This window comes from Elgaria multicarinata, chromosome 3, assembly GCF_023053635.1.
Source record: "Elgaria multicarinata webbii isolate HBS135686 ecotype San Diego chromosome 3, rElgMul1.1.pri, whole genome shotgun sequence".
Classification (NCBI taxonomy): Eukaryota; Metazoa; Chordata; class Lepidosauria; order Squamata; family Anguidae; genus Elgaria; species Elgaria multicarinata.
In genome coordinates, this window is record NC_086173.1 from 159,734,084 (window position 1) to 159,758,265 (window position 24,182).

General features: G+C 47.1%; 2 protein-coding genes across 2 annotated transcripts in view; both read right to left on the minus strand.

The window, feature by feature from the left end:
- LOC134395661 (uncharacterized) overlaps positions 1 to 24,182 on the minus strand; it is a 141,646-nt gene that overhangs the window by 113,144 nt on the left and 4,320 nt on the right. The gene's annotated exons all lie outside the window — the stretch shown is intronic.
- LOC134396973 (zinc finger protein 586-like) lies at positions 1,972 to 16,632 on the minus strand. Its single transcript, XM_063123588.1, has 4 exons — positions 16,600 to 16,632; positions 8,020 to 8,646; positions 6,158 to 6,278; positions 1,972 to 3,158 (listed from the first exon to the last, which is right to left on the minus strand). Exons 1-4 carry the CDS (start codon positions 16,630 to 16,632, stop codon positions 2,092 to 2,094), a joined length of 1,848 nt encoding a protein of 615 aa, XP_062979658.1. The 3' UTR covers positions 1,972 to 2,091.

Below are 24,182 nucleotides of genomic sequence, written 5' to 3' on the forward strand. Positions count from 1 at the left end.
TCACCCTACTAGTGCAGCAGTTCTCAAAGATTTTTGGCAGACTACTTAGTAAATGTTTCCTTGTTCTACAAATCAAAGCACACACACAATTCATATTTTAATAACATTTTTTCTCCCTTTGATGCCAGGCATGAGCAAAACAGTGCTGTATGATGAAATCATGGCCCCTGGGTCAGGCCACTGAGAAGGACCCCTTTAATTGGTCGGTGTTTAGGGAAAAATTAGTAGAACGCGCCAGTACCACCTTATGGAAATCATGGGCCGTAGGCCAAGGGCCGGGTCAAAACAGCATCGATGTCAGTCATCCGGGGGGAAAGGATGTGTAGAGCCAAAAGAGAGATTCCTTCCCCAACCTGGTGCCCTCTAGATGTTTGGACTACAACTCCTAGGCTGGCTCAGGCATGTTGGAAGTGTAGTCCGACACATCTGGAAGTCACCTGGTTTGCAGCAAGCCATTCTTGACTGTTTCACAACCTTTTCACAGACCACCTGAACGGAGTGTGCAGACCACCAGTCTTAGCTGATCCACCTTTCAGTTCTCACGTCCTTTTTGGTGCAGCTTTATGCCAGGAGTGGTGACCCTTCAGATGTCTTGGCCTACAACTCCCATCATCCTGCACTATTGGCTATGCTAGCTAGAACCGATGGGAATTGTAGGCCAAAGCATCTCCCCAACTTCTGGCATCAGAAAATTGTCTAAATTTGCATAGGAAAAATTCCAATAAAACATTTCCCAGAAAACCCACATAGAATCATAGAGTTGGAAGGGGCCTCTAAGGCCATCAAGTCCAACCCCCTGCTCAATGCAGGAATCCACCTTAAAACATCTTCGACTGATGGCTGTCCAGCTGCCTCTTGAAGGCCTCTAGTGTGGGAGAGCCCACAACCTCCCTAGGGCATTGCTTCCACTGCCGTGCTGCTCTAACAGTCAGGAAGTTTTTCCTGATGTCCAGCCGAAAACTGACTTCCTGTAACTTGAGCCCGTTATTCTGTGTCCTGCACTCTGGGAGGATCGAGAAGAGATCCTGGCCCTCCTGTGTGTGACAACATTTGAAGTATTTGAAGAGTGCTCTCATGTCTCTTCTCTAGGTAAGTGAACGTAGGATTACAGCCTTTGCCTCCCTCTGGCTGACTATACCTTACAGGCAGAGAAGGCCAGAGAAATTGAAGGCTCTGGATTCCCTGGTAGGGTAACTGTAGCCATGTGAAAGAAAAACAAAGGAATAAACCAACAAATTGTCCTCAGGCACCAATCATTTTGGATACAGTAATTTATAGATTTTCCAATCTCATGTAGATTCTTTGACATCTATTAAGATTTGTGCTCATATCAATCGCACCGGACAATTCAAGCATTCATATCAGGGTGCAGAACTTCTTTGAGCCCGAGGTCTGCATTCCTATTCACAGGGCTTTCTCCGCTGTGGCACCCCGGTTGTGGAATGAGCTCCCCAGAGAGGTCCGCCTGGCGCCTACACTGTACTCCTTTCGTCGCCAGCTGAAGACCTTTTTATTCACTCAGTATTTTAACACTTAATTTTAACTTAAATTTAAATTATACTGTTTTAACTCTGTATTTTAACCTTATATCAATTTTGCTGCGTGGTTTTATCCTGGTTGTGCTTTTTATATTGTATTTTGTATTTGTATTTTTAACTTGTTGGTTGTTTTATGATGATTTTAATTTTTGTGAACCGCCCAGAGAGCTTCGGCTATTGGGCGGTATAAAAATGTAATAAATAAATAAATAAATAAATAAATAAAATAAAATTTCAGATAATCTCTTGGGGTCTGCATTCCAGGGGTGGAGCCCAAAAAGCGCACACATCCCAATGCCAGCATTTTATAGCTTAAAAGCTCTTACCGCCAGTAATGAAACCTTAGGAGAGGCATTTTGATCTTTCAGAATGGGGAAAAAAACATGAAAAAGCCAGGAAACTATCAAACAGTTTACGGTTGAGAGAAAGGAGGAATGGCCAGGGAATGGCCGGCCCCTCGGCCTGAAATTCCACACCCCTGATTTATATAGTTTCCATATTGTACGAGTCATTTCATAGCTCTTAAGGTGCACACTCTGATAGGAAGTACCATTCACGTACTTTTTCTCCTGTGGGAATGTTTTTGATGCCGAATAAGGTACTGGCTCTGACTGAACCTTTTCCCACAGTCCGCACACTCGTACAGTTTTTCTGTGGTGTGCCTCCTCTGATGCCTTGTCAGATACTGGCACACGCTGAAGCTTTTCCCACAGTCTAAGCATTCGTACGGCTTCTCTCCCGAGTGGATTCTCTGGTGACTGAGGAGGTTGGATTTATTAGAAAAGGTTTTGGTACAGTCCGAACACGTATACGGCTTCTGTCCAGTGTGGATTCTCAAGTGGCTAAGGAGGTTGGATCGATCAGAAAAGGTTTTGGAGCAATCCGAGCACGTATATGGTTTCTGTCCGGTGTGGATTCTCTTGTGGGTATTAAGGTGCGAGCTTCGACGGAAGCATTTCTCACAGTCTGGGCATTCATAGGGTTTCTCTCCGGTGTGGGTTCTCTTGTGGCTAATAAGGTTTGAGCTCAGCCGAAAGCTTTTCCCACAGTCCGAACATTCGTAGGGTTTCTCTCCAGTGTGGGTTCGCCTATGGCTGATCAGGCTTGAGCTGCAGCGGAACGTTTTCCCACAGTCCGAGCATTCATACGATTTCTCCCCGGTGTGGGTTCTGCGGTGCCTGTGAAGGTTTGAGCTCCGACGAAAACTCTTCCCGCAGTCCAAGCATTTATACGGTTTTTCTCCCGTGTGGGTTCTCTGGTGTCTATGAAGGTCTGAGCTCCAACGGAAGCTCTTTCCACAGTCTGAGCATTCGTAGGGTTTCTCCCCTGTGTGGGTTCTCTGATGCTTATTTAGGTACGCTTCATCTCTGAACACTTTCCCACACACCAGGCATTTATTCCTCCTTTTCCTGTTGAGGACTCTCTGCTGTCCAGTGTTTTCGTGGAAAGGACCGCCTTTGTAAGCAACGGACTTAGTCTTCCATTCTTCCCTTTCATTTCCCTCTTGCCTCTTCGGCCTGTCCAGATTGCCCTCATTTTCTTCAGGGGCCTGGTGTTCAGTGCCTTCCTCCGAACCCCCTGGTAGCTTCTCCTCATCCTCACCCTGACATTCACCAGCGCCTGGAATCGAGAGATAAGACTGATGAGGCTTCACAGGAGAAACAGATGTCAAGAAATTGACAGCTGCGGAAACAGACAGGGTAGAAAAATGGTTGTGACTGCATTTTTCTTCCAAGGCTGTAGCGGATTCAAGGCTGGACCAAGATATTTTGCTGCCTGAGGCAGAGCAGCAAATGGTGCCCGCCGCCGCCACCTCCAAAATCAAGGTACACAGTTCAAAACCAGCCAAGTTATTCTGGTACATGAGGCAGAAAATCCCATGAACCTTTTCCCCATCCTTGGCAGCAGAAATAGAATAAGAACTAACTTAATAATTTTCTCCCTGAGGCGACCGAAGGATGGGTTTATGTTTATCTTGCGTTCACCTTTATTTGGGATCAACTGAGTGGCTTCCCCCCTCCCCCGGTTTTAATTTGCAATTATAACAGAAACAAAAAAGCAAAGCAAAGAAAGGGAAAGAACAACAATAAAATGAACAGAGCCAAAAAGAGAGAGAGAGAGAGAGAGAAGCATATTCATTCACAGTAACTGGTTGCAACACTAGCAAAAAGGAAAGAAAAAATAAAAATGATTCAATCACTTATAGTTCAAAAAATGTACATTCATATAAGCCAGCCTTCCTCAACCTGGGGCGCTCCAGATGTGTTGGACTGCATCTCCCAGAATGCCCCAGGCTGGGGCATTCTGGGAGTTGTAGTCCAACACATCTGGAGCACCCCAGGTTGAGGAAGGCTGATGTAAGCAGTCCACATACCTAAGTAAGCATCCCAACAAAACTGACGAGTGTAGGATATATATTCAAATATGGCAAAGGCAGTAAGATCTCTTCAGATTATTGAATGATAGGTGGGTGCTTCACTTTCCATGTCTGAAGTATAAGTCTCTTTGCAACCGTAAGGACTCTCAGTATATCTACTTTCGACGCAGACGTTGCATTTGGGTTTACGTGCAAGTTACTCCAAGTCTCCCCAGTTGGCCTTCTGGGAAATGAGTGTTTTGTGACCAGATAGGGGAGCATTTTTTATGAATGGGCAGGCCCACCTCCAGCACCAGGGTAGCCATTTTGTGAGAGCGCCCACAACACTCTCAAATATACTCACTGACCCAAAAAGTTTAGCATAGGCATCGCAGGATTCGTTTTCTATTTCTTATTTTTCGTAGTCATCGTCTTGACGTCGTTGGAAAGAAAGAGATTTTTTTTCCTTCTCTTTCCAAAAGAGTCAAATACAGCCCTGAGATTGTATGCTTGCGTCCGTGGGAAAGAATATGATGTACCAAGTAAAAGGCAACAGTCACACACAGACGCACACAGTCTCACACACACACACACACACACACACATACTTCTAGTTTAAGGTCGCTCGCATTGCTTGCTATGCATTCCTTAATAATGAGAGCATTAGAGACAAAGAGAAAGGTTTTATCCAATGAGACAACAAATGTAACAGGTGATTTACGATTGTATGCACTAACACTTTCTCTTGTAACCTAACATGCTACTATATGGACCAATAGGGTGCTATAAATGTAATGACGTTGACCAATGACAAATTGAACGCACTTTTTTTCTGATCAAGACACTATAAATGTTTCGAGTATTTTTTTGATCGGGGTGCTCTGGTTTGATTTGATGCTAGAGTGCCCAATACTGCAGTATTGTTCTAATAAAACTCGGCTAAGTTGGATTCTCGACCCGTTGTGTGTTTGATTGGGATATACGTGCCGGGGCCAGGACCTGCAAACCCTAATTGAGGGACAACAATCTTCTTTCTTTCTTTCTTTCTTTCTTTCTTTCTTTCTTTCTTATTTATTTATTTATTTATTTATTTACCACCCCATAGCCGAAGCTCTCTGGGCAGTCTACAAAAGTTAAAAACAATGAACATTAAAAACAGATATACAAAATTTTAAACCACCAAAAGTATAAAAAACAACAATATCCATTTAAAACAACTATTCTCGGGTCAGTTAAAAACTCAGCATATGCTGTTAAATGCCCGGAAGAAGAGAAAAGTCTTGACCTGGCACTGAAAAGATAACAACTTTGCCGCCAGGCAGCCTCGTCGGGGAGATTGATTGTTCCATAATTGGGGGGCCACCACAGAGAAGGCCCTCTCCCTGGTTGCCATCCTCCAAGTTTCCCTCGGAGTAAACACCCGGAGGAGGACCTTAGATGTAGAGTGCAGTGAGCGGGTAGGTTTATGTCGGGAGAGGTGTTCAGTCAGGTATTGCGGTCCTAAGCCATGTAGGGCTTTATAGGTTAAAACCAGCACCTTGAATTGGGCTTGGAAACATATAGGCAGCCAATGCAAGCGGGCCAGAATTGGTCTTATATGTTCAAACCTTATGGTTCCAGTTACTACTAGTAGTAGTACTATTATTATTACTATTATTGATAATGAAATTTTTAAATAACCTAGAATCATAGAATCATAGAATCGCAGAGTTGGAAGGGGCCTACAAGGCCATCGAGTCCATCCCCCTGCTCAATGCAGGAATCCACCCTAAAGCATCCCCGACAGATGCTTGTCCAGCTGCCTCTTGAAGGCCTCTAGTGTGGGAGAAGAGCCCACAACCTCCCTAGGTAACTGGTTCCATTGTCGTACTGCTCTAATAGTCAGGAAGTTTTTCCTGATGTCCAGCTGGAATCTGGCTTCCTGTCACTTGAGCCCGTTATTCCGTGTCCTGCACTCTGGGAGGATCGAGAAGAGATCCTGGCCCTCCTCTGTGTGACAATCTTTCAAGTATTTGAAGAATGCTACCCTTTCAGGATGCCTTTCAGGATGCCTTCTCCTCACAATGCAGTGTGTAGAAAACTCCATATCAAAACATCATATAAAAAACTGAAGTTAAACCACAACACACCCCATTATTATTATGATGATTATTATTATTTGTATCCCGCCTTTTGCCCAAATAGAAGCAGTTCTGAGCCACCACAGCTCTACTTAAGTTTCCCCACACAGCCACAAATAGATTCAGGCACCAGCCATCCTTACTGGGGGAGCTGGCGTCCCTCTCTCCCTCTTGCTTGACCTCCCCACGCAGCGGCTTCTGGACGATTCCCAGCGCAGCCCCATCTTCGACTGCAGCTCCGTTCTGGAAAAGCCCTTCGGATCCCTAGAAAAAAGCAGTGAGCATTGAAGTCTAGGCAGTGGGGAAAATGTGCAGAATGGTGCACCTCGGCTGCTGTCTGGAGCTGCCCCTTTCCAGCATGTAACTCCTCTGCTGAGGGAACTGCACTGGCTGCCTATTTGCTACCGGGCCATGTTGAAGGTTCTTGTACTTGTGCACAAAGCCCTAAACAACTTGGGACCAGGATACCTGAGAGAGCGCCTTCTCCCCTACCAACTTGCCTGGTCACTGAGGTCATCTGAGTGCCTGCTCCTGGTGGTTCCACATAGATCCATCCTCCGATTGGAGTCCACCAGGGGAAGAGCCTTCAGCGTGGTGGCCCCCCTCCTATGGGAATTCCCCGCTGCCACGACACAGGCTCTGAACACCAAGCCTGGCCGCGGCTACTCCCTGCTCAAGCCAAGCACCACCGCTTGATACGCCTGAGGCAAGGGATAAAAACCACCTTCCTCCAAACTATGTGGAGAGAGGGGTTAAATGGAGAAGGGTTTCAATATATAAACTAAAACACTGTGAGTTATATGTGCTGAGGTGAATGATTGTCAGAGTGGGTGCTGAATGTGTAAACTTCAGATGATAAATGCCAAACAGACACGTGGGACTTTTGTGGTAATTAAGAACAAAATAATTAAAATTTATTTTTAAAAGTTCACAAGCTTTGTTTCAAATAAAACATTTAAAAACCTTTTTGAAACCTTTCATCCAATCCTTTCACTCATTCACATACACGCTTTCCTTTCCCTCACACAATCACTCTTGAGCTTTATTATCTGTATTGATTAATATACATCAACCAGACCTTAAGTACGCTAAACACAGAGAGCACTAAAGACTCTAAGACAGCCTTCCTCAACCTGGGGCGCTCCAGATGTGTTGGACTACAACTCCCAGAATGCCCCAGCCAGGTGGCTGGGGCATTCTGGGAGATGCAGTCCAACACATCTGGTGTGCCCCAGGTTGAGGAAGGCTGAGCTATGGGGAGGTATATAAATGTAAATCATCATCATCATCACGCAGCCCAGAGTTCACTGTTTGGCTTAGCTCAAACAATAGTGTGGTATGATATGCACCTGAGAGAGAGAGAGAGAGATTTGATTTATTTTTCTTAAATGATCCCAGAATAGCTGTTTTTTAAATGAATATTGTCTGTTTTTATGCTTTTTATGGTTTTAAATTTTGTAAATTTGTTTTTAATGTTCACTTTTTTAATCTTTGTAAACTGCCCAGAGAGAATCATAGAATAGCAGAGTTGGAAGGGGCCTACAAGGCCATCGAGTCCAACCCCCTGCTCAATGCAGGAATCCACCCTAAAGCAACCCTGACAGGTGGTTGTCCAGCTGCCTCTTGAAGGCCTCCGGTGTGGGAGAGCCCACAACCTCACCAGGCAACTGATTCCACCGTCGCACTGCTCTAACAGTCAGGAAGTTTTTCCTGATGTCCAGCTGGAATCTGGCTTCCTTTAACTTGAGCCCGTTATTCCGTGTCCTGCACTCTGGGAGGATCGAGAAGAGATCCTGGCCCTCCTCTCTGTGACAACCTTTTAAGTATTTGAAGAGTGCTCTCATGTCTCCCCTCAATCTTCTCTTCTCCGGAGCTTTGGCTATGGGGTGATATATTAATATTAATATTAATAATAATAATAAGCATTTCCACTACAGAGGTATTGAGGGTATCTTGTCCAATGGCCCCAGAAACCCTGAACCGAAAGCTAAGAGGAGGTTCTCACCTGCTCTCCCGGTCCCTCGGCCTCTCGCTGTCTCTGCAGGAAATCCTCAGCCAGGGCCACCGCCTGGGCACAGGTCTCCGGGCTGCGCACCTTCACCCAGCTCATGATTTCCGGGGGGAGGACAGCCAGGAACTGCTCCAGGATCACCAGCTCCAGCATCTGCTCCTTGGCGTGCCTCTCTGGCTTCAGCCACCGATGGCAAAGCTCCCGGAGCCGGCTGTAGGCCTCCCGTGGGCCTGGGGCGTCCTGGTAGCGGAACTCCCGGAAGTTCCGGCGCTGTCTCTCCGAGCCAGCGGCCCTGGCGGCGGGGGCCACGGAGGCCTTCGCATCGCCCCATGGCGCGGGCTCTGGAAGTGGGGGGCTTCCCCACCCCGACTGAGGAGACTGCACCGCCCTGAGGAACTCCTGCCACTGGGCTTCCCAGCGCTGCGACGCCAGGCCCTCTTCTGGCTCCTGTTTCACCTGTTGCAGTATAATTCCCCTCGGACTGTGCTTGAGGGTCCCTGCTTGAAAGACGCAAGGGGGGTCTCCTGCTCTCCCTGACGCCGTCTCTGACTTGGGGCGCGCCGACTCCTGCTCCTCCATTTTCATCTCTGGCTCCGCCCCCACTTTGGTCTCCAGTTCAGCCTGGGACCGGAGACAGAGGTGTGGGGAGAGAACTCTCCTTCCTCCAGGAGGTAATTTCAGCTTACATCAACCGTTTCTGAAAAATGATGTGCCATGGTTTAGTGCCATTTTTCTTGGTAGAAAGGTAGAGTCCACCGGGGAGAGAAATCCTATGACAGCCATCTGGGGAACCCATAGGATAGTTCAGATTCCTGGATCCAAGGTCGGAGACAGCGTTCCAAGCTCCTCAACCCTCCCCCTTCCCCCTGCAGCTGGCACGGAAAGAACCGCACCAGCTGCCTCTCTGAGTTCATAAAAGTGACCTCGTAGAGAAGAGGAAGGGGGAGGTTCTGTGGACAGGAAGGGGGACTGGGGAAATGGGGATACAAAGTATCCCCAGCCTCATTCCCTCTCCCTCTGCAGATCCGTAACTAGATGGGCAAAAACACCCATCTAGCAAAAATGCAAAATGACCTGTCTAGCAAAAAAATTCAAAAATACCCATCAGGCAAAAATGCAAAAGCACCCATCTAGCAAAAACGCAAAAAAAACCGCCCAGATAGTTTCAGCTATTGGGCGGTATAAAAATGTAATAAAGAAAGAAAGAAATCCCATCTAGCAAAACTGCAAAAACACCCATCTAGCAAAAATGCAAAAACACCCGTCCAGCAAAAACTGCAAAAACACCCATCTAGCAATAATGCAGACTGGGAGAAGCCTCCACTCTCCACCACCCACCCCCTCTGCATAGGAGGCTCAATTTTGGAGGCTGACAGGCTTCCAGATAGGATTTCACCCTTATTTGCTAAAAAGCCATCAAACTGGGGCAAGGTAATTTAAAACAGTAAAACCTTATCTCCATAACCCTTCTCAGAACTGAGTTTTGTTTGCTTGCTTGTTCATTGTTCTCCGGTTTTTCTAATTTTGCAAGCTTCTGTGTCTCCTTGGGCAGAAAAGCAGAATAAAAATAATAATACATCTAATCTAATTCTAAATGCCTCTCCTCCACACAACCCTACTTTCCCCAAAACATCCCTTTCTTCTGGCACCAACGTTCCACTCGGTTGGTTGTAATATGATGGCAATTTCAGTGCCAACAAGGAAAAAAAATGCAAAGTATACTCCAAGTATTCCAAGGGAGTTAGAAAAATGGTTAAAGCCACACATGACGACAATTCTTTTGGATTGCAACTCCCATCAGCCCCAGCTAGCATGGCCAATGGTCAGGGCTTATGGGGGTTGTAGTCCAAAACGCCTAGAAGGGCAAGCAGACGGCTGCTTAACCCTGATGTAGTGGGACTGTAGCTTGCAAAAAAAAATCGCACTGACGTAAACACAGCAAGGAAATAGATTTCTATAGTAACAGGCCCCAATAGCTATTATTATTATTATTTATTTATATAGCACCATCAATGTACATGGTGCTGTACAGATTACACAGTAAATAGCAAGACCCTGCCGCATAGGCTTACAATCTAATAATTGTAGCTGAACATAATATATGTTCAGCTATAATTCATAATTCAGCTATAATAATAGCTGAACAGGCTTCGGCTATTGGGCGGTATACAAATGCAATAAATAAATAAACCTGCTGCCCTTCAGATGTGTTGGCTGCTTGGAGTTGTAGTCCAATAATCTCGAAGGTGCCAGATGGGGAAAAGTGACCATATGAAAAGGAGGACAGGGCTCCTGTATCTTTAATAGTTGCGTAGAAAAGGGAATTTCTACAGGTGTCATTTCTATGCCTGCAGCACCGGGTGAAATTCCCTCTTCATCTCAACAGTTAAAGTTGCAGGAGCTATACCAGAGTGACCAGATTTAAAAGAGGGCAGGGCTCGTGCAGCTTTCACTGTTGTGATGAAGAGGGCATTTCACTAGGTGCTGCATACATACAAACGTCACCTGCTGAAATTCCCCTTTCTAGACAACTGGTAAAAGATACAGGAGCCCAGTCCTCCTTTCCAGATGGTCCCCCTAAACAGGAGAGAACGGGAGCAATCAGAGCCAGTGTGGTGTCACGGTCTTTTGTATCTGGTTCCTCTGGGCAGGGTTCCTGCACTTTTAATAGTTGTGATGAAAAGGGAACTTCACCAGGTGCTGCAGGCATACCGACAACACCTGCTGAAATTCCCTTTTCTACGCAACTGATAAAGATACAGGAGCCCTGTCCTCCTTTCCATAGGGTCACCCTACTAGTGTTGATCTAGCGAACGGTAGGGTGACCCTATGAAAAGGAGGACAGGTCTCCTGTATCTTTAACAGTGGTATAGAAAAGGGAATTTCAGCAGGTGTCATTTCTATGCATGCAGCACCTGGTGAAATCCCCTCTTCATCACAACAGTTAAAGCTGCAGGGGCCCTGCCCTCTTTTGTATGTGGTCACTCTAGTATAGCTCCTACAGCTTTAACTGTGGTGATGAAGAGGGAATTTCCCCAGGTTCTCCGTATATGCAAATGACACCTGCTGAAATTCCCTTTTCCATGCAACTGTTAAAGATACAGGAGCCCTGTCCTCCTTTTCATAGGGTCACCCTAGCGAAACGCCTTCGCCCAACCTGGCTCCCTCCAGACATGTTGGACTACAACTCCCAGCATCCCCAGACACCAAGAGTGTTGTTGCAGCACCTTTTCATATGGCCATCCCCTCTCTCTCTCTCTCTCTCTCTCTCTCACCTGGGCTGCCCTATTTCTTCCTGCTTCTCAATTATCCCCCCTTTCCTATTCCTTCTCCCCCTCCCCACTAACAGGATCCAGCCCTCCTCCCCAGCCCCCCCAACAACAACCCCCTCCCGTTTTGTTTTTTTAACTCACCTCCACTTGACAACCCTGCAGCAAAGACCTCTTCAAGATGCACCCAAACAATTCCAGAGCAGGAATTCAAATGGGAGATGCTCCCGGGCGGGGGTGGAGGAGGAGGGGAGGGGGGGGAGAGAGAGTTTAGGTGGGAGGGGGGTGGAGGAGAGCAGGAAGGGACTTTCCACTCTCTATATTCCCCCTTTCTCAAATCCTCTCTGGCAAGCCTGGCTACTTATTGGTTTTAACTCTTTTCTTTCCAGGGCCTGCCTGCAAGGCCTTCTCCGGAATTAACAGCGCAAGCGAGCCGGGACCTTGGGGGCCACGTGGAAACCCATGAGCAGGGCAGGAGTACAGCACTCATGTTCCCCAGCGACTCGGGGGGTACAGGCACACAGCCTCTGAGACTGGAGGTAACATATGGCCGTTACCCTATGAAAAGGAGGACAGGGCTCCTGCAGCTTTAACAGTTGTGTAGAAAAGGGAATTTCAGCAGGTGTCATTTGTATATATGGAGAACCTGGTGAAATTTCCTCTTCATCACCACAGTTAAAGCTGCAGGAGCTATACTAGAGTGACTAGATGCAAAAGAGGGCAGGGCTCCTGCAGCTTTAACAGTTGTGTAGAAAAGGGAATTTCAGCAGGTGTCGTTTGTTTGCATTCAGCATCTGGTGAAATTCCCTCTTCATCACAACAGTTAAAGCTGCAGGAGCTATACTAGCGTGACCAGATGCAAAAGAAGGCAGGGCTCCTGCAGCTTTAAGTGTTGTGCTGAAGAGGGGATTTTACCAGGTGCTGCATGCCTACAAATGACACCTACTGACATTCCCCTTTCTATACAAAGGAGCCCTGTCCTCCTTTCCATAGGGTCACCCTACATAATGACTCATGGCCATTGATAGCCTCCAAGAATTTATCCAACCCCCCTTTTAAAACCATCCAAATGGGTGGCCACCACTACATCTTGTGGTAGTGAGTTCCATAGTTTCTATGCACTGTGTGAAGAACTTCCTTTATCTGTCCTGAATCTCCCACCCATCAGCTTCATGGGATGACCCTTTGGGGTTCTAGCATTATGGAAGAGGCACACTAGAGGCCTTCAAGAGGCAGCTGGACAGCCATCTGTCAGGGATGCTTTAGGGTGGATTCCTGCATTGAGCAGGGGGTTGGTCTCGATGGCCTTGTAGGCCCCTTCCAACTCTGCTATTCTATGATCTCCCTGTCCTATCATTTATTTGCTGCATTTACTTCCCACTTTTTCCTCCAAGGAGCCCAGAATGACGTACACAATCCTCCTCACCACCAATTTGTCCTCACAGCAACCCTGCGAGGTAGGTTAAGCTCAGAGAGGCAGTGATTGGCCCAAAGTCACTGAGTGAGCTTCATGGCTGAGTAAGGATTTAAACTCGGATATCCTGAGTTCCAGATCAATGAAGGGATCCCCAACCTTGCTGGATCCATGGGCACATTTGGGAATTTGAGAAACTGCTGTGGGGGGGCTGGCAAGTCAAAAGAGGTGTGGGAGTGAGAGAAAAAGTGAGGCTGGAGGCTGGGAGGGATGGGAAATAGCAAGGGAAAGGGGGAGAGAAAGAGGGTGACCCTATGGGAAGGAGGACCGGGCTCCTGTATCTTTAACAGTTGTATTGAAAAGGGACTTTCAGCAGGTGTCGTTTGTGTGCCAGCAGCACCTGTTGAAATTCCCTCTTCAACACAACAGTTAAAGCTGCAGGAGCTATACTAGTGTCCAGATACCAAAGAGGGCAGGGCTCCTGCAGCTTTAACTGTTGTGAAGAGGGAATTTCACCAGGTGCTGCACGCATACAGAGGACACCTATGTAGATGGAAGAAGATTAGGTTGTATACAGGAAGTGATTGTCTTTCTCTTCCTGCCCGCAGAACAGCGGATCAGTGGCAAGTTCAGGAACAGGAAGGAGAACCCAGCGCCCTAATGTTTTTTTAGTTGTTCTTGGGTTTTTTTAACATTAAAAATAATTTCTTGAAGGGGGGGCTGGAAATGTAGACTTTTGCAGGCACAGTTGGGGGTCCACACACATTGAGGACCTCTGCTTTAACCACTGCACCACACTGTCTCTCCCTCCTAGACCCCACTGTTTTCTTGATCGTCTTCCTTCAGCTTTGTGCCTCTTAACACTTTTAATCCCAGGGCCTAGTTGAGACTTTCCCAACTTGGCACCCTCCCGATGTTTTTGGACTTCAACTCCCATCAGCCCCAGCCGGCATGGCCAATGGTCAGGAATGCTGGGAATTGTGAAGCCAAATATCTGGGGGAATGAAGGTTTAATTGGGCCTGTTTGTTTGTTGTCTTGGTGCTCCAACCAGCACCTTTCTCTAATCTAGGCTGAAAAGGAGGACCGGGCTCCTGTATCTTTAACAGTTGTATTGAAAAGGAAATTTCAGCAGGTGTCATTTGTATATATGGGGAACCTGGTGAAATTCCCTCTTCATCACCACAGTTAAAGCTGCAGGTGCCCTGCCCTCTTTTGAGTCTGGTCACAGCATAGCTCTTGGAGCTTTAACTGTTGCGATGAAGAGGGAATTTCACCAGGTGCTGCATGCACACAAATGACACCTGCTGAAATTCCCTTTTCTATGCATCTGTTAAAGATACAGGAGCCCTGTCCTCCTTTTCATAGGGTCACCCTATCTAATCTGCTTTCTTCCTCCTCTTCCTGCCAAATTCATACAGGTCCTCCTATACCCTTTATTGTTTATTTGGTGCATTTATATCTCAGCTTTCCCCCAATGAATTCAAGATGGTGTACATGGTTCTCTCTGCCATTTTATCCTAACAACAACCCTGTGAGGTAGGTAAGCTGAGAACTAAGTAACTGGCTCAACAACACCCAGTGAACTTCATGGCGCTGAGGAGATAACCATTATGCCACACTTTCCTCAATTTCACCACCTCTGCCTCTTCAGGTTTCTGTCTTCTTCCACCTAAAGTCTTCTCAGTTTCTTCTGGTCACACCGTAAATATCCCGGAAATGTTTAACATAGTTAGTATCATAGAGTTGGAAGGGACTTAGAGATCATTTAGTCCAACCCCCTGCTCAATGCAGGAACTGCAGCACAGAATACAACTACAGCCTCCTTGACAAGATGGCCGTCCACCCTCTGCTTAAATGCCACCCCTTAAGGAGAGTCCACCAACTCCCAGAGCTCCATGGCTGAACAGCTCTCACTGTTAAGAAGTTTCTCCTAATGTTTATAGTCAAAATCTGATCCCCTGTAGTTTCAGCCTTTTGGTTCTAGTCCCGTCCTGTGGAGCAATACAGAATGGCAACAAGGACAACAACAAGGGAGAAGGCCTTTTCTGTGGTGGCCCCCCAGTTATGGAACTATCTCCCCGATGAGGCCCGCCTGGCACCAACATTGTTATCTTTTCGGCGCCAGGTTAAGACTTCCCTTTTCTCCCAGGCATTCAACAGGACATGGTGAGTTTTAACTAACTCCAATAGCTTTGGCCTGGCTGAGCGTTTAAAAATTGTTTTAAATGTGAACTTTTTTTTTAATGTTTTTAAATTTTGTATATTGATTTTTAATGTTGTCTTTTCAACCCAATCTTTTTAATCTTTGTAAACCGCCCAGAGAACTTTGGCTATGGGGTGGTATATAAATGTAATAAATACAATAAAATAAAATCCGTTCCATCTTCTGCATGACATACAACGGCTGACCGGTGGTCAATAGGAAAGGGTCATAGAGGCTTGGGGTAGAGCCCCTGAACACCCCACAGCAAACTCCAGCACCTTCACAACAAAAGAATATTTATTTCAAGACTACGGTTGCTCCGACATGAACCTACCCCTACACTGCGCTCAACATCTAAGGTCCTCCTCCGAGTGCCTACTCTGAGGGAAGCTTGGAGGATGGCAACAAGGGCGAGGGCCTTTTCAGTGGTGGCCCCCCCAATTAGGGAATGATCTCCCCGATAAGGCTCGCCTAGTGCCAACATTGTTATCTTTTCGGCGCTAGGTCAAGACTGCTTTTTATGATGCACTGGTTTTAAATGTTTGAATTAGTTTTATGTATTTTATGGTGTTATTTGAGTTGTACCCAGCCTTGATCCAGAGGGAGAGGCGGGTAACAAATAAAATTATTATTATTATTATTCTCTTTTCCCAGGCATTTAACAACGCTAAGTTTGTTTGTTTTCTAACGGACCCCAGAACTGTTGTTTTTAAATGGATACCGTCATTTTTATACCGCTTATGTTTTTGATGGTTTTAAGTTTTGTATACTTTTTAATGTTCACGGTTTTTAACTTTTGTAAACCGCCCAAAGAGCTTCAGCTATGGTGTGTGTGTGTGTGTGTGTGTGTGTATATAAATGTAATAAATCAAATCAAATCCATCTTCTTCATGATGTACAACAGCTCACCTTTGGCAGAGGCCCGGGGCAGAAGACCCCGAAGACGCGAGGGCAAAACTCCGGCACTCTCAAATCAAAAGAATATTTTATTTCAGGAATACGGCATAACAGGCACACACAACTGGCGTACGAGACAATAATCATCAACGTTAAAACCGCTAGCTAGCACTGCCCTCGGTTCTCAGCAGCCGGAGAAGGCAGGGTACTGGGTCTTTTGAGTGTCGTTACCATTCAAGTCAGAAAGAAGAGGCAGGCTTGCCCGTTACGCATGCGTCTCACGGACAAAGTCCTGTCATACAAGCCAAAGAACAAAGCGAAGCGTTCCCCAAAACACCGCTTTTTCAGGTCGAGGAACTCCGTGTGTGTGTGTGTGTGTGAAATCACAATCCATGTGGCCTGTAGTCAATTCCAAGCATTTCTTGACCCCCATGATGGCTTAATTAAACATGCAGTTTTTGAGTCACAGGGCGCATAATATCCCAGGGGAAAAGTTGGGGTAACAGCGAAGGTGAGAAAGAATCGAGGCAGTTCCCTTTCAGCTTTCCTGCTATTGTTCTGTCCGGATTGGACCTGCCAGAATTGAACAGATTAAGTTATTAAGGCTTGGAGAAATGATGGCTGATCTCTTCCTAATGGAGGACCTCCTCTTTAAACGGAACGTCTTTCAACAAGATGGCAGCAGCTTGGTCAAGCAGGCCGCACACCACGCAAGCGTTCCCTCGAAGAAAGAACAGCTCCGGTTTCTCGACAGTTCCTCCCCCGGAAAAAGGTCCAGAATGTCACGTACGGTGTCGCTTTTCGTAACGGCGTGTAAAGACATTCGTCGAATAGATGTGGCAAGGTACTTTGATACAGACCAGTGGCTAAAATACAAAGACCAAAAAAAAAAAGGCCGAAAGGCAGGCAGAGAAAATCGAGGGAGATCCATGCATTGCACATCAAATGTCTTTTGGATATCGGGAAACCGTTCCGGGCGGCGTGTTCGCCGTCGGGTAGTGTCCGCGCTCCAACGTACACGAGCGAAGTTGAAATACGTGTGAAGTAAGGCAGGTTTCGAACGATCTACTCGCACAGTTACGTGGGGCAAGTAGGAAAGGAAGCTCTTGTAAAATGAGAAGAGATTTTCTCCCCCCCGTCCCCAATCTAGGCCATCGACATGTCACAATTAACATCGGTCCGTGTGGGTGCCTTTTCTTTTCTTGAGGACTAGTAACTTTTGCGGACATGTGGTAAGGCAAAGAGTTCTTTGGCAAAGTCAGGGTTAGAGAGGAGGAGGAGGAGGAGGAAAAAGCTGTGGATGTCACAAGCAAAGCCTCTGGAGTTGCATAGCTGCGCATAAAGAAAGATGGCTACCTGAATGGTATTGTCGACGATACACACATATATTCCGTCAAGGCATAGAGAGAAGTGTGCAGGATATATACAGGCATAAAAAAAATGTAGCATCCCAACCACAAGGACGGCGATTAAAGTTTACCCATGCATTTTTGCAAAACATAGATACGTACAGGTTCCGCTTAAGACAATACAGTGCCTTCCTTGTATCTTCCTCCGTCAACCATGCTAGCAAAGGAAAGGCATTCAGAATTATACGAAATGGCATTTCATAGCAACACTGCGATTCGTTCGCACGTTTAGTGCTAGCAGTTGGGCGGCCCAGGGACCTGAACAGGTCTCCATGGGCGTCTCATCGAACACACGCCTGTCGCACCAGCACCAGGACACGATTTGGCTACTTCCTCCCATTAAAAAAAAAAAAAAGCCGCTGCAAAGTCCTCCATAAAGACTCTTTCCTGCAAAGAGATCCTAGAGTCATTTGCCTTGCCTCACACAGGAGCGAGTCAAGGAGCTTAGACCAGATCACCAACACTTCATACTGAAAAATACGGTGCAGGGCTCAAGTGACAGGAAGCCAGATTCCGGCTGGACATCAGGAAAACCGTCCTGACTGTTAGAGCAGTATGACAATGGAACCAGTTAGCTAGGGAGGTTGTGGGCTCTCCCACACTAGAGGCATTCAAGAGGCAGCTGGACAACCATCTGTCAGGGCTGCTTTAGGGGTGGATTCCTGCATTGAGCAGGGGGTTGGACTCGATGGCCTTAGAGGCCCCTTCCAACTCTACTATTCTATTATTCTATGAGTTGTTATGAGTCCTGAGGTGGAAGAATGGACTGGACCACTTTTGAATGTTCCCTTTCATAAAGAATGCCCCCGCAAGTAGACAACCAGCAGAGCAAGAAGTGACTTTGGCTAGAACATTTCTCCTTGACATGCTAGCTTTCTGCTTGCAGGGATCTCTCTCTCTCTCTCTCTCTCTCTTCAAAAAATGACATCGCCTGGATATATTAAGGATATAATCTCAGTCGAAGATGTGGAAATGTCTATTCATTTACTGACGGCTGCACATATGGTAATAAACAGTAGGTGAAAACAAGTTATCCCTCTGACAATTTGACGGTTGTGATATGACGGTTCGGGATATGGCCTCTATGATGATTTTTTTTAAAAAAATAATAATTTTATTTTAATGTAACCATCAAGTGATCAGTCCCCTAACAATTGATGTCTAAACACCTCTTACATAGAATTAATTAATTAAATTTTAGCCCTCCCCCCCAAAAAAAATACAAAGGAAAGAAAAGGAAAAAAAGAGGGGAGAAAGGGAGGACAAAAAGACGCCTCTTCCTCGTCTCTTCGCCAGGCAAGCTTCACGATCGCTTTGGGGGCGCACTGGGGGCGCATGGAAACGCCCTCAGTACGACGTGTAGAATCCCCCTTATTCACAATTAGGGGTTATACGACTGGTCTGGGTTTGTTTATGCTTATAGGTCTTTATTATTATTTAAAAAAAATTATGAATGGATATAATTCGTAAGTGCATTGATACGTTCATTTGGAATGATGTAATGAAAGAATAACATATATTGGTGTTTTGGTTTTTTAAAAGAATGACATTTCCAGCCTGCAACTCAAAGTGCTGCAGTCTGTCCTCAGGATCCTACCCATTGCATTCTGTTTCACAGGAGTCGACCCGGCCTATTACTCAAGCAATTACCAACCAACATCTGCATATCCTGGCAGTAAAATCTCGGCCTTTTCCAGCTACAAAACTGTAACTTCAAATGAGGGAACAATTCTACCAAGCCCCCCAGTAGCACGGCTACTCAAACTGGCCGTGCATTTCTAGAGCCTGCAGTCTCTTTCGCTACCTGGAGACGCCAGGAATCGAACCTGCAACCTTCGACATGCCAAGCGGAGGCTACACAGCTGAGCTACGCGCCCTCTTCCCCGCCAGGTAGCTTCCCGATGGCCACTTCCTTTCTGCAGTCCATCACAAAATGGCCGTTTGTGCGAAGTGCCGTAAGAAAAGTGCTTAACTTAATAGGGCGACCCTATGAAAAGGAGGACAGGGCTCCTGAATCTTTAACCGTTGTATTGGAAAAGGAATTTCAGCAGGTGTCCTTTGTAGGCATGCAGCACCAGGGGACATTCCCTCTTCATCACAACAGTTAAAGCTTCAGGAGCCCTGCCTTCTTTTGTATCTGGTCACTGGAGCTATACTGGAGCTAAACTAGAGTGGCCAGATACAAAAGAGGGCAGGGCTCCCACAGCTTTAACTGTTGCGATGAAGAGGGAATTCCACCAGGTGCTGCATGCATACAAGTGACACCTGCTAAAGTTCCCTTTTCTATTCAACTGTTAAAGAAACAGGAGCCCAGTCCTCCTTTCCACAGGGTCACCCTAGCCAACAGCCCTCCCCTCTCCAGGAAATGCACCCTTCCATATGCAAGTGCAAAAGAACCTCAGACGAGCCCTGCTTGATCCTAGCCCAGGCCTATCTAGTCCAGACTTTTGCTCACACAATGGCTAACCAGCTGCTCCAATGGGATGTCTCACAAGCAGGAAATGAGCACAACAGCACCTTCCTTCAAGTGCAGGCAACGTCCACCGTCTTTATAAACCCCTTTTTACTTCCACGGTGGAAAAGGGAAGCACGCACTGCTCCAAAGTCTTATTCACACATTCCCAGCTTGGAAACTTCTCTTTAAGAACAGGCGTCACTGAGCCCAGGGGAGCGTTAAGCCCTGCGTGGAAAACCTATTTCACCTTAACCCAGGAGTGGGAAACCAGTGGCACTCCAGATGTCGTTGGACTACAATACCCATCGTCCTCGGCCAATGGCTATGATGCTGGCTGACATTGCCAGGAGCTGAGAGTCCAACGGCTTCCTCAGAACCACGGGCTTCTCAGCCCCTACCTTAACCCAAACCTTAAGAAACGTAGTCAGCGGGCCGGTTATTTAAGCCACGATGGGTTGTAGCAGGTGCCGGCGGCCATTTTGAATATTGCAGCACATGCAGCCAGGGTGGGTTGCAGAGCGTGCCAGCAGCCATGGTGCAGTTTTGGGTGGGGAGTTTTTCCGCCATGGGTTGTTGTGTCATCCGAACCAAGGTTACAGGGGTGTTTGAGGCTTAAAAGCCCTACAACAGACCATGGTTTAACTGAGGGTGTTTTAACCCTCAAATAACCCCTGCTGCCCGGGTTCAGACAATGCAACAAGCTGTGGCTGGGTACTGAATAGGCCGTCTGGTGTCCGCAGGTGCTGCAGCTCATCGTAGCTTAAACCTGCAGTGAATCTGCGAACCAAGTTGGTGTCTTTGGGAAACTCGGAAAGATGGCATAAAATCCACAGCGCCCCCTACCCAGGAACCAGTATCCAGCAGAACACTAGGAGTTGGCGTCCACCGCATTTGTGGACCCAAAAAAGCCATCTAAGCAAATGGCCCTGAGCACCCCATCTTTGATAACTCTGTAAGTGAATTACATTCCGTACGACTTTTTGACCAGTCTGCATTGCCAATGACCTTTTTTTAAAAAATAAAATTAAATATATAACAGGATTCTCCTTTCCTTCTTCCCATTTTTAAATGTGTGTGTGTGTGTGTGTGTGTGGCTCTTTTTGTCCATATGAGATTGTAAGCCTATTGGGGCAGGGCTTCTTTTCTTATGCGTTCTGTACAACAAGGGTGAGCAGAAGGTAGGCCTCCAGACGTTTGGGACTTAGGAACAGAGAAAGCTGCCTTTTATGGAGTCGGACCATCGCTCCATCTAGGACAGTGATGACGACACCGGCTGGCAGCCGCTCTCCAGGGTTTCAGAAGGTTTTTAGGATGTTTTAACAACGTATATTTTGATTCAGTTTTATGTTTTTTATATTTACTGTTGTTCTTGCCTCGATCAAAATGGAGAGGCGAGTAAGAAATATATTATTATTATTATTATTATTATTATTATTTCAGGCAGGACTCTTTCCTAACTCTACCTGGAGATGCCAGGGATTGAACCGGAGACCTTCTGTGTGCAAAGCAAATGCTCTACCACTGAGCTATGGTCCCTCCCTCAACTCCCAGAAGCCCTTGGCAGCATGGCCAACGGACGGGGATGTTTAATTTTCTGCCTACCTGTGCTGTACAGGGCCTAGGTTTTCAGACAAGCCCTCCACAAATAATGTATTATGACTTATACTGCTGTTGGAAACACAAGAATCTGAATTATACCAGGTCTCCATCAAGCCCAACAGGAAACAGGCATTCCAGGGTGTCAGGAGGAGAAGAGTTTTCCCTCCACATCACCTGATAACCTTCTTAGCTGGAGATAAACTGGGATTGAACTGGGACCTTCTGCATGCAAAGAAGGCGCTCTGTCTATGAGCGAGAGTCCCCTGAGTTCTCAGATCATGGGAAATGAAGAAGTGTTTCTCGTCCCTCTGGTTCATTTTATAAAACTGGCTGGCTCAATGAGGCCTGTGCTTTCCCCCCTTCCTACTTTGCTTCAATCAGGCGACCGATTACAGCCCTTGTCCGCTCTGCCCAATTCCACGCCCCCCCCCCCTTCAGGCGAATCCAAAATGTAAACCCCCCACCAATCTTCACAATCAGCAGCTGTCTTGCACCAGTTCCGACTGAAGGCAGAGGACTGAAACTCTGATTGCTGCTCTCGCAAGGGATATCTTCTCGCACGTAGAAAACTAGCCTGTCAGGAACCCTCCTCCCTGATGTGCTAGTTTTCACGCCTGTGGGGAGGTTTTCAATTAAATACTCCGTTTCCCACCTGCAGTCTGAATCGGAACAGTCCCGTCCGAGATGAGTCCCGTGGCCCTGCTGGTTGCGTGGTTCTTGCTGCTGAGAGGACTTAAACAGAGCGGCTTTCCCTCCCCTTCAGAGCACTGGCAACGGTTCCTGCCCCAGGTGCATCCTCTGGTGCTTGACAAAGTACGAGCTGGTGGTGAAGCTTTTCCCGCAGAAGTTGCACTTGTACGGCTTCTCGCCGGTGTGAGTCCTCTTGTGGAGCACGAGGTGCGCCTTGCAGCTGAACCCTTTCCCGCAAGCGGTGCAGGTGTACGGCTTCTCGCCCGTGTGCGTCCGCTCGTGGTACAGGAGGGCCGAGCGCTGCCGGAAGCTCTTCTCGCACGTGGAGCACTTGTAGGGCCGCTCGCCCGTGTGGATCCACTTGTGTTTCACGAGGTCCGAGCTCCTGTGGAAGCTCCCTCCGCAGTCGGAGCACTTGTACGGCTTCTCCCCTGTGTGGATGCGCTCGTGTTTCACCAGGTCCGACCGCTGGTGGAAGCTCCGCCCGCAATAGGAGCAGGTGTGGGGCTTGTCGCCCGTGTGGAACCGCTCGTGGACGATCAGCTTGGACCTCTGGCTGAAGCACTTCTCGCAGGTGGTGCACTTGAAGGGCTTCTCGCCCGTGTGGATCCGCTCGTGGCGAGAGACGTCCGAGCTCCGGTTGAAGCTCTTCCCGCAGAACGAGCACTTGTACGGCCAGTCGCCCGTGTGCAGCCGCTCGTGCGCGATCAGCTTCGCCACCTGGCCAAAGCTCTTGTCGCACACCGAGCATTTGTACGGGTTCATTCCCAGCGGGAAGCCCTCCGGCCCCAGGAGGCCCGAGCTGGGATTGAAGCTTCCCCCGCAGTTAGAACACAGGGACTGCTTCGCAGCCGAAGCGTTCCCTCCCGTCCCCGCTGGGCCGTTCTCCTGTAGACCCTTCTGTTTGTCGTGACCCGCGTAGATCTCGCCCGTCTCGCCGAACCGGACAACGGCTTCTGCTCGTTCCGACGACGACGACCCGTGAGGTTCCATTCCCTGGGGATTGTTCCACTCGTTGACCCCATCGCTTGCACTCGCTGGCCCACCGTCCGCTGGAATAAACAGAGGATCCAGAACACGAGTCAGTCTCTGCACCCAGGGGAGCAAGGCAAACCAGAGCCGTGGTCTATGTGCCACGGGATGCTGGGATTTCTTGGGAAGTTCTCATGGGTTCTTTTCTGCTAACACTTTTTTGAGTTGTTATTTAAAATATTGCAAATAAAAATAAAAATAAAAATACCCTTCTTCTCTACCTCTGTCCCAGGGGAAGCACTAGATGACACCCTGGTCATCTCTTGCCTACAATAGGGAAGGCACCAGGTGGATCTCCCTAGGAAGCGCATTTGAGAAAGCTCCTTCCATCATAGCTAGGGTGACCATATAACAAGGAGGACAGGGCTCCTGTATCTTTAACTTTAGGGTGACCATATAAAAAGGAGGACAGGGCTCCTGTATCTTTAACTTTAGGGTGACCATATAAAAAGGAGGACAGGGCTCCTGTATCTTTAACTTTAGGGTGACCATATAAAAAGGAGGACAGGGCTCCTGTATCTTTAACTTTAGGGTGACCATATAAAAAGAAGGACAGGGCTCCTGTATCTTTAACTTTAGGGTGACCATATAAAAAGGACGACAGGGCTCCTATATCTTTAACTTTAGGGTGACCATATAAAAAGGACAGGGCTCTGTATCTTTAACTTTAGGGTGACCATATAAAAAGGAGGACAGGGCTCCTGTATCTTTAACTTTAGGGTGACCATATAAAAAGGACAACAGGGCTCCTATATCTTTAACTTTAGGGTGACCATATAAAAAGAAGGACAGGGCTCCTGTATCTTTAACTTTAGGGTGACCATATAAAAAGGAGGACAGGGCTCCTGTATCTTTAACTTTAGGGTGACCATATAAAAAGGAGGACAGGGCTCCTTTATCTTTAACTTTAGGGTGACCATATAAAAAGGAGGACAGGGCTCCTGTATCTTTAACTTTAGGGTGACCATATAAAAAGGAGGACAGGGCTCCTGTATCTTTAACTTTAGGGTGACCATATAAAAAGGAGGACAGGGCTCCTGTATCTTTAACTTTAGGGTGACCATATAAAAAGAAGGACAGGGCTCCTGTATCTTTAACTTTAGGGTGACCATATAAAAAGGACGACAGGGCTCCTATATCTTTAACTTTAGGGTGACCATATAAAAAGGACAGGGCTCTGTATCTTTA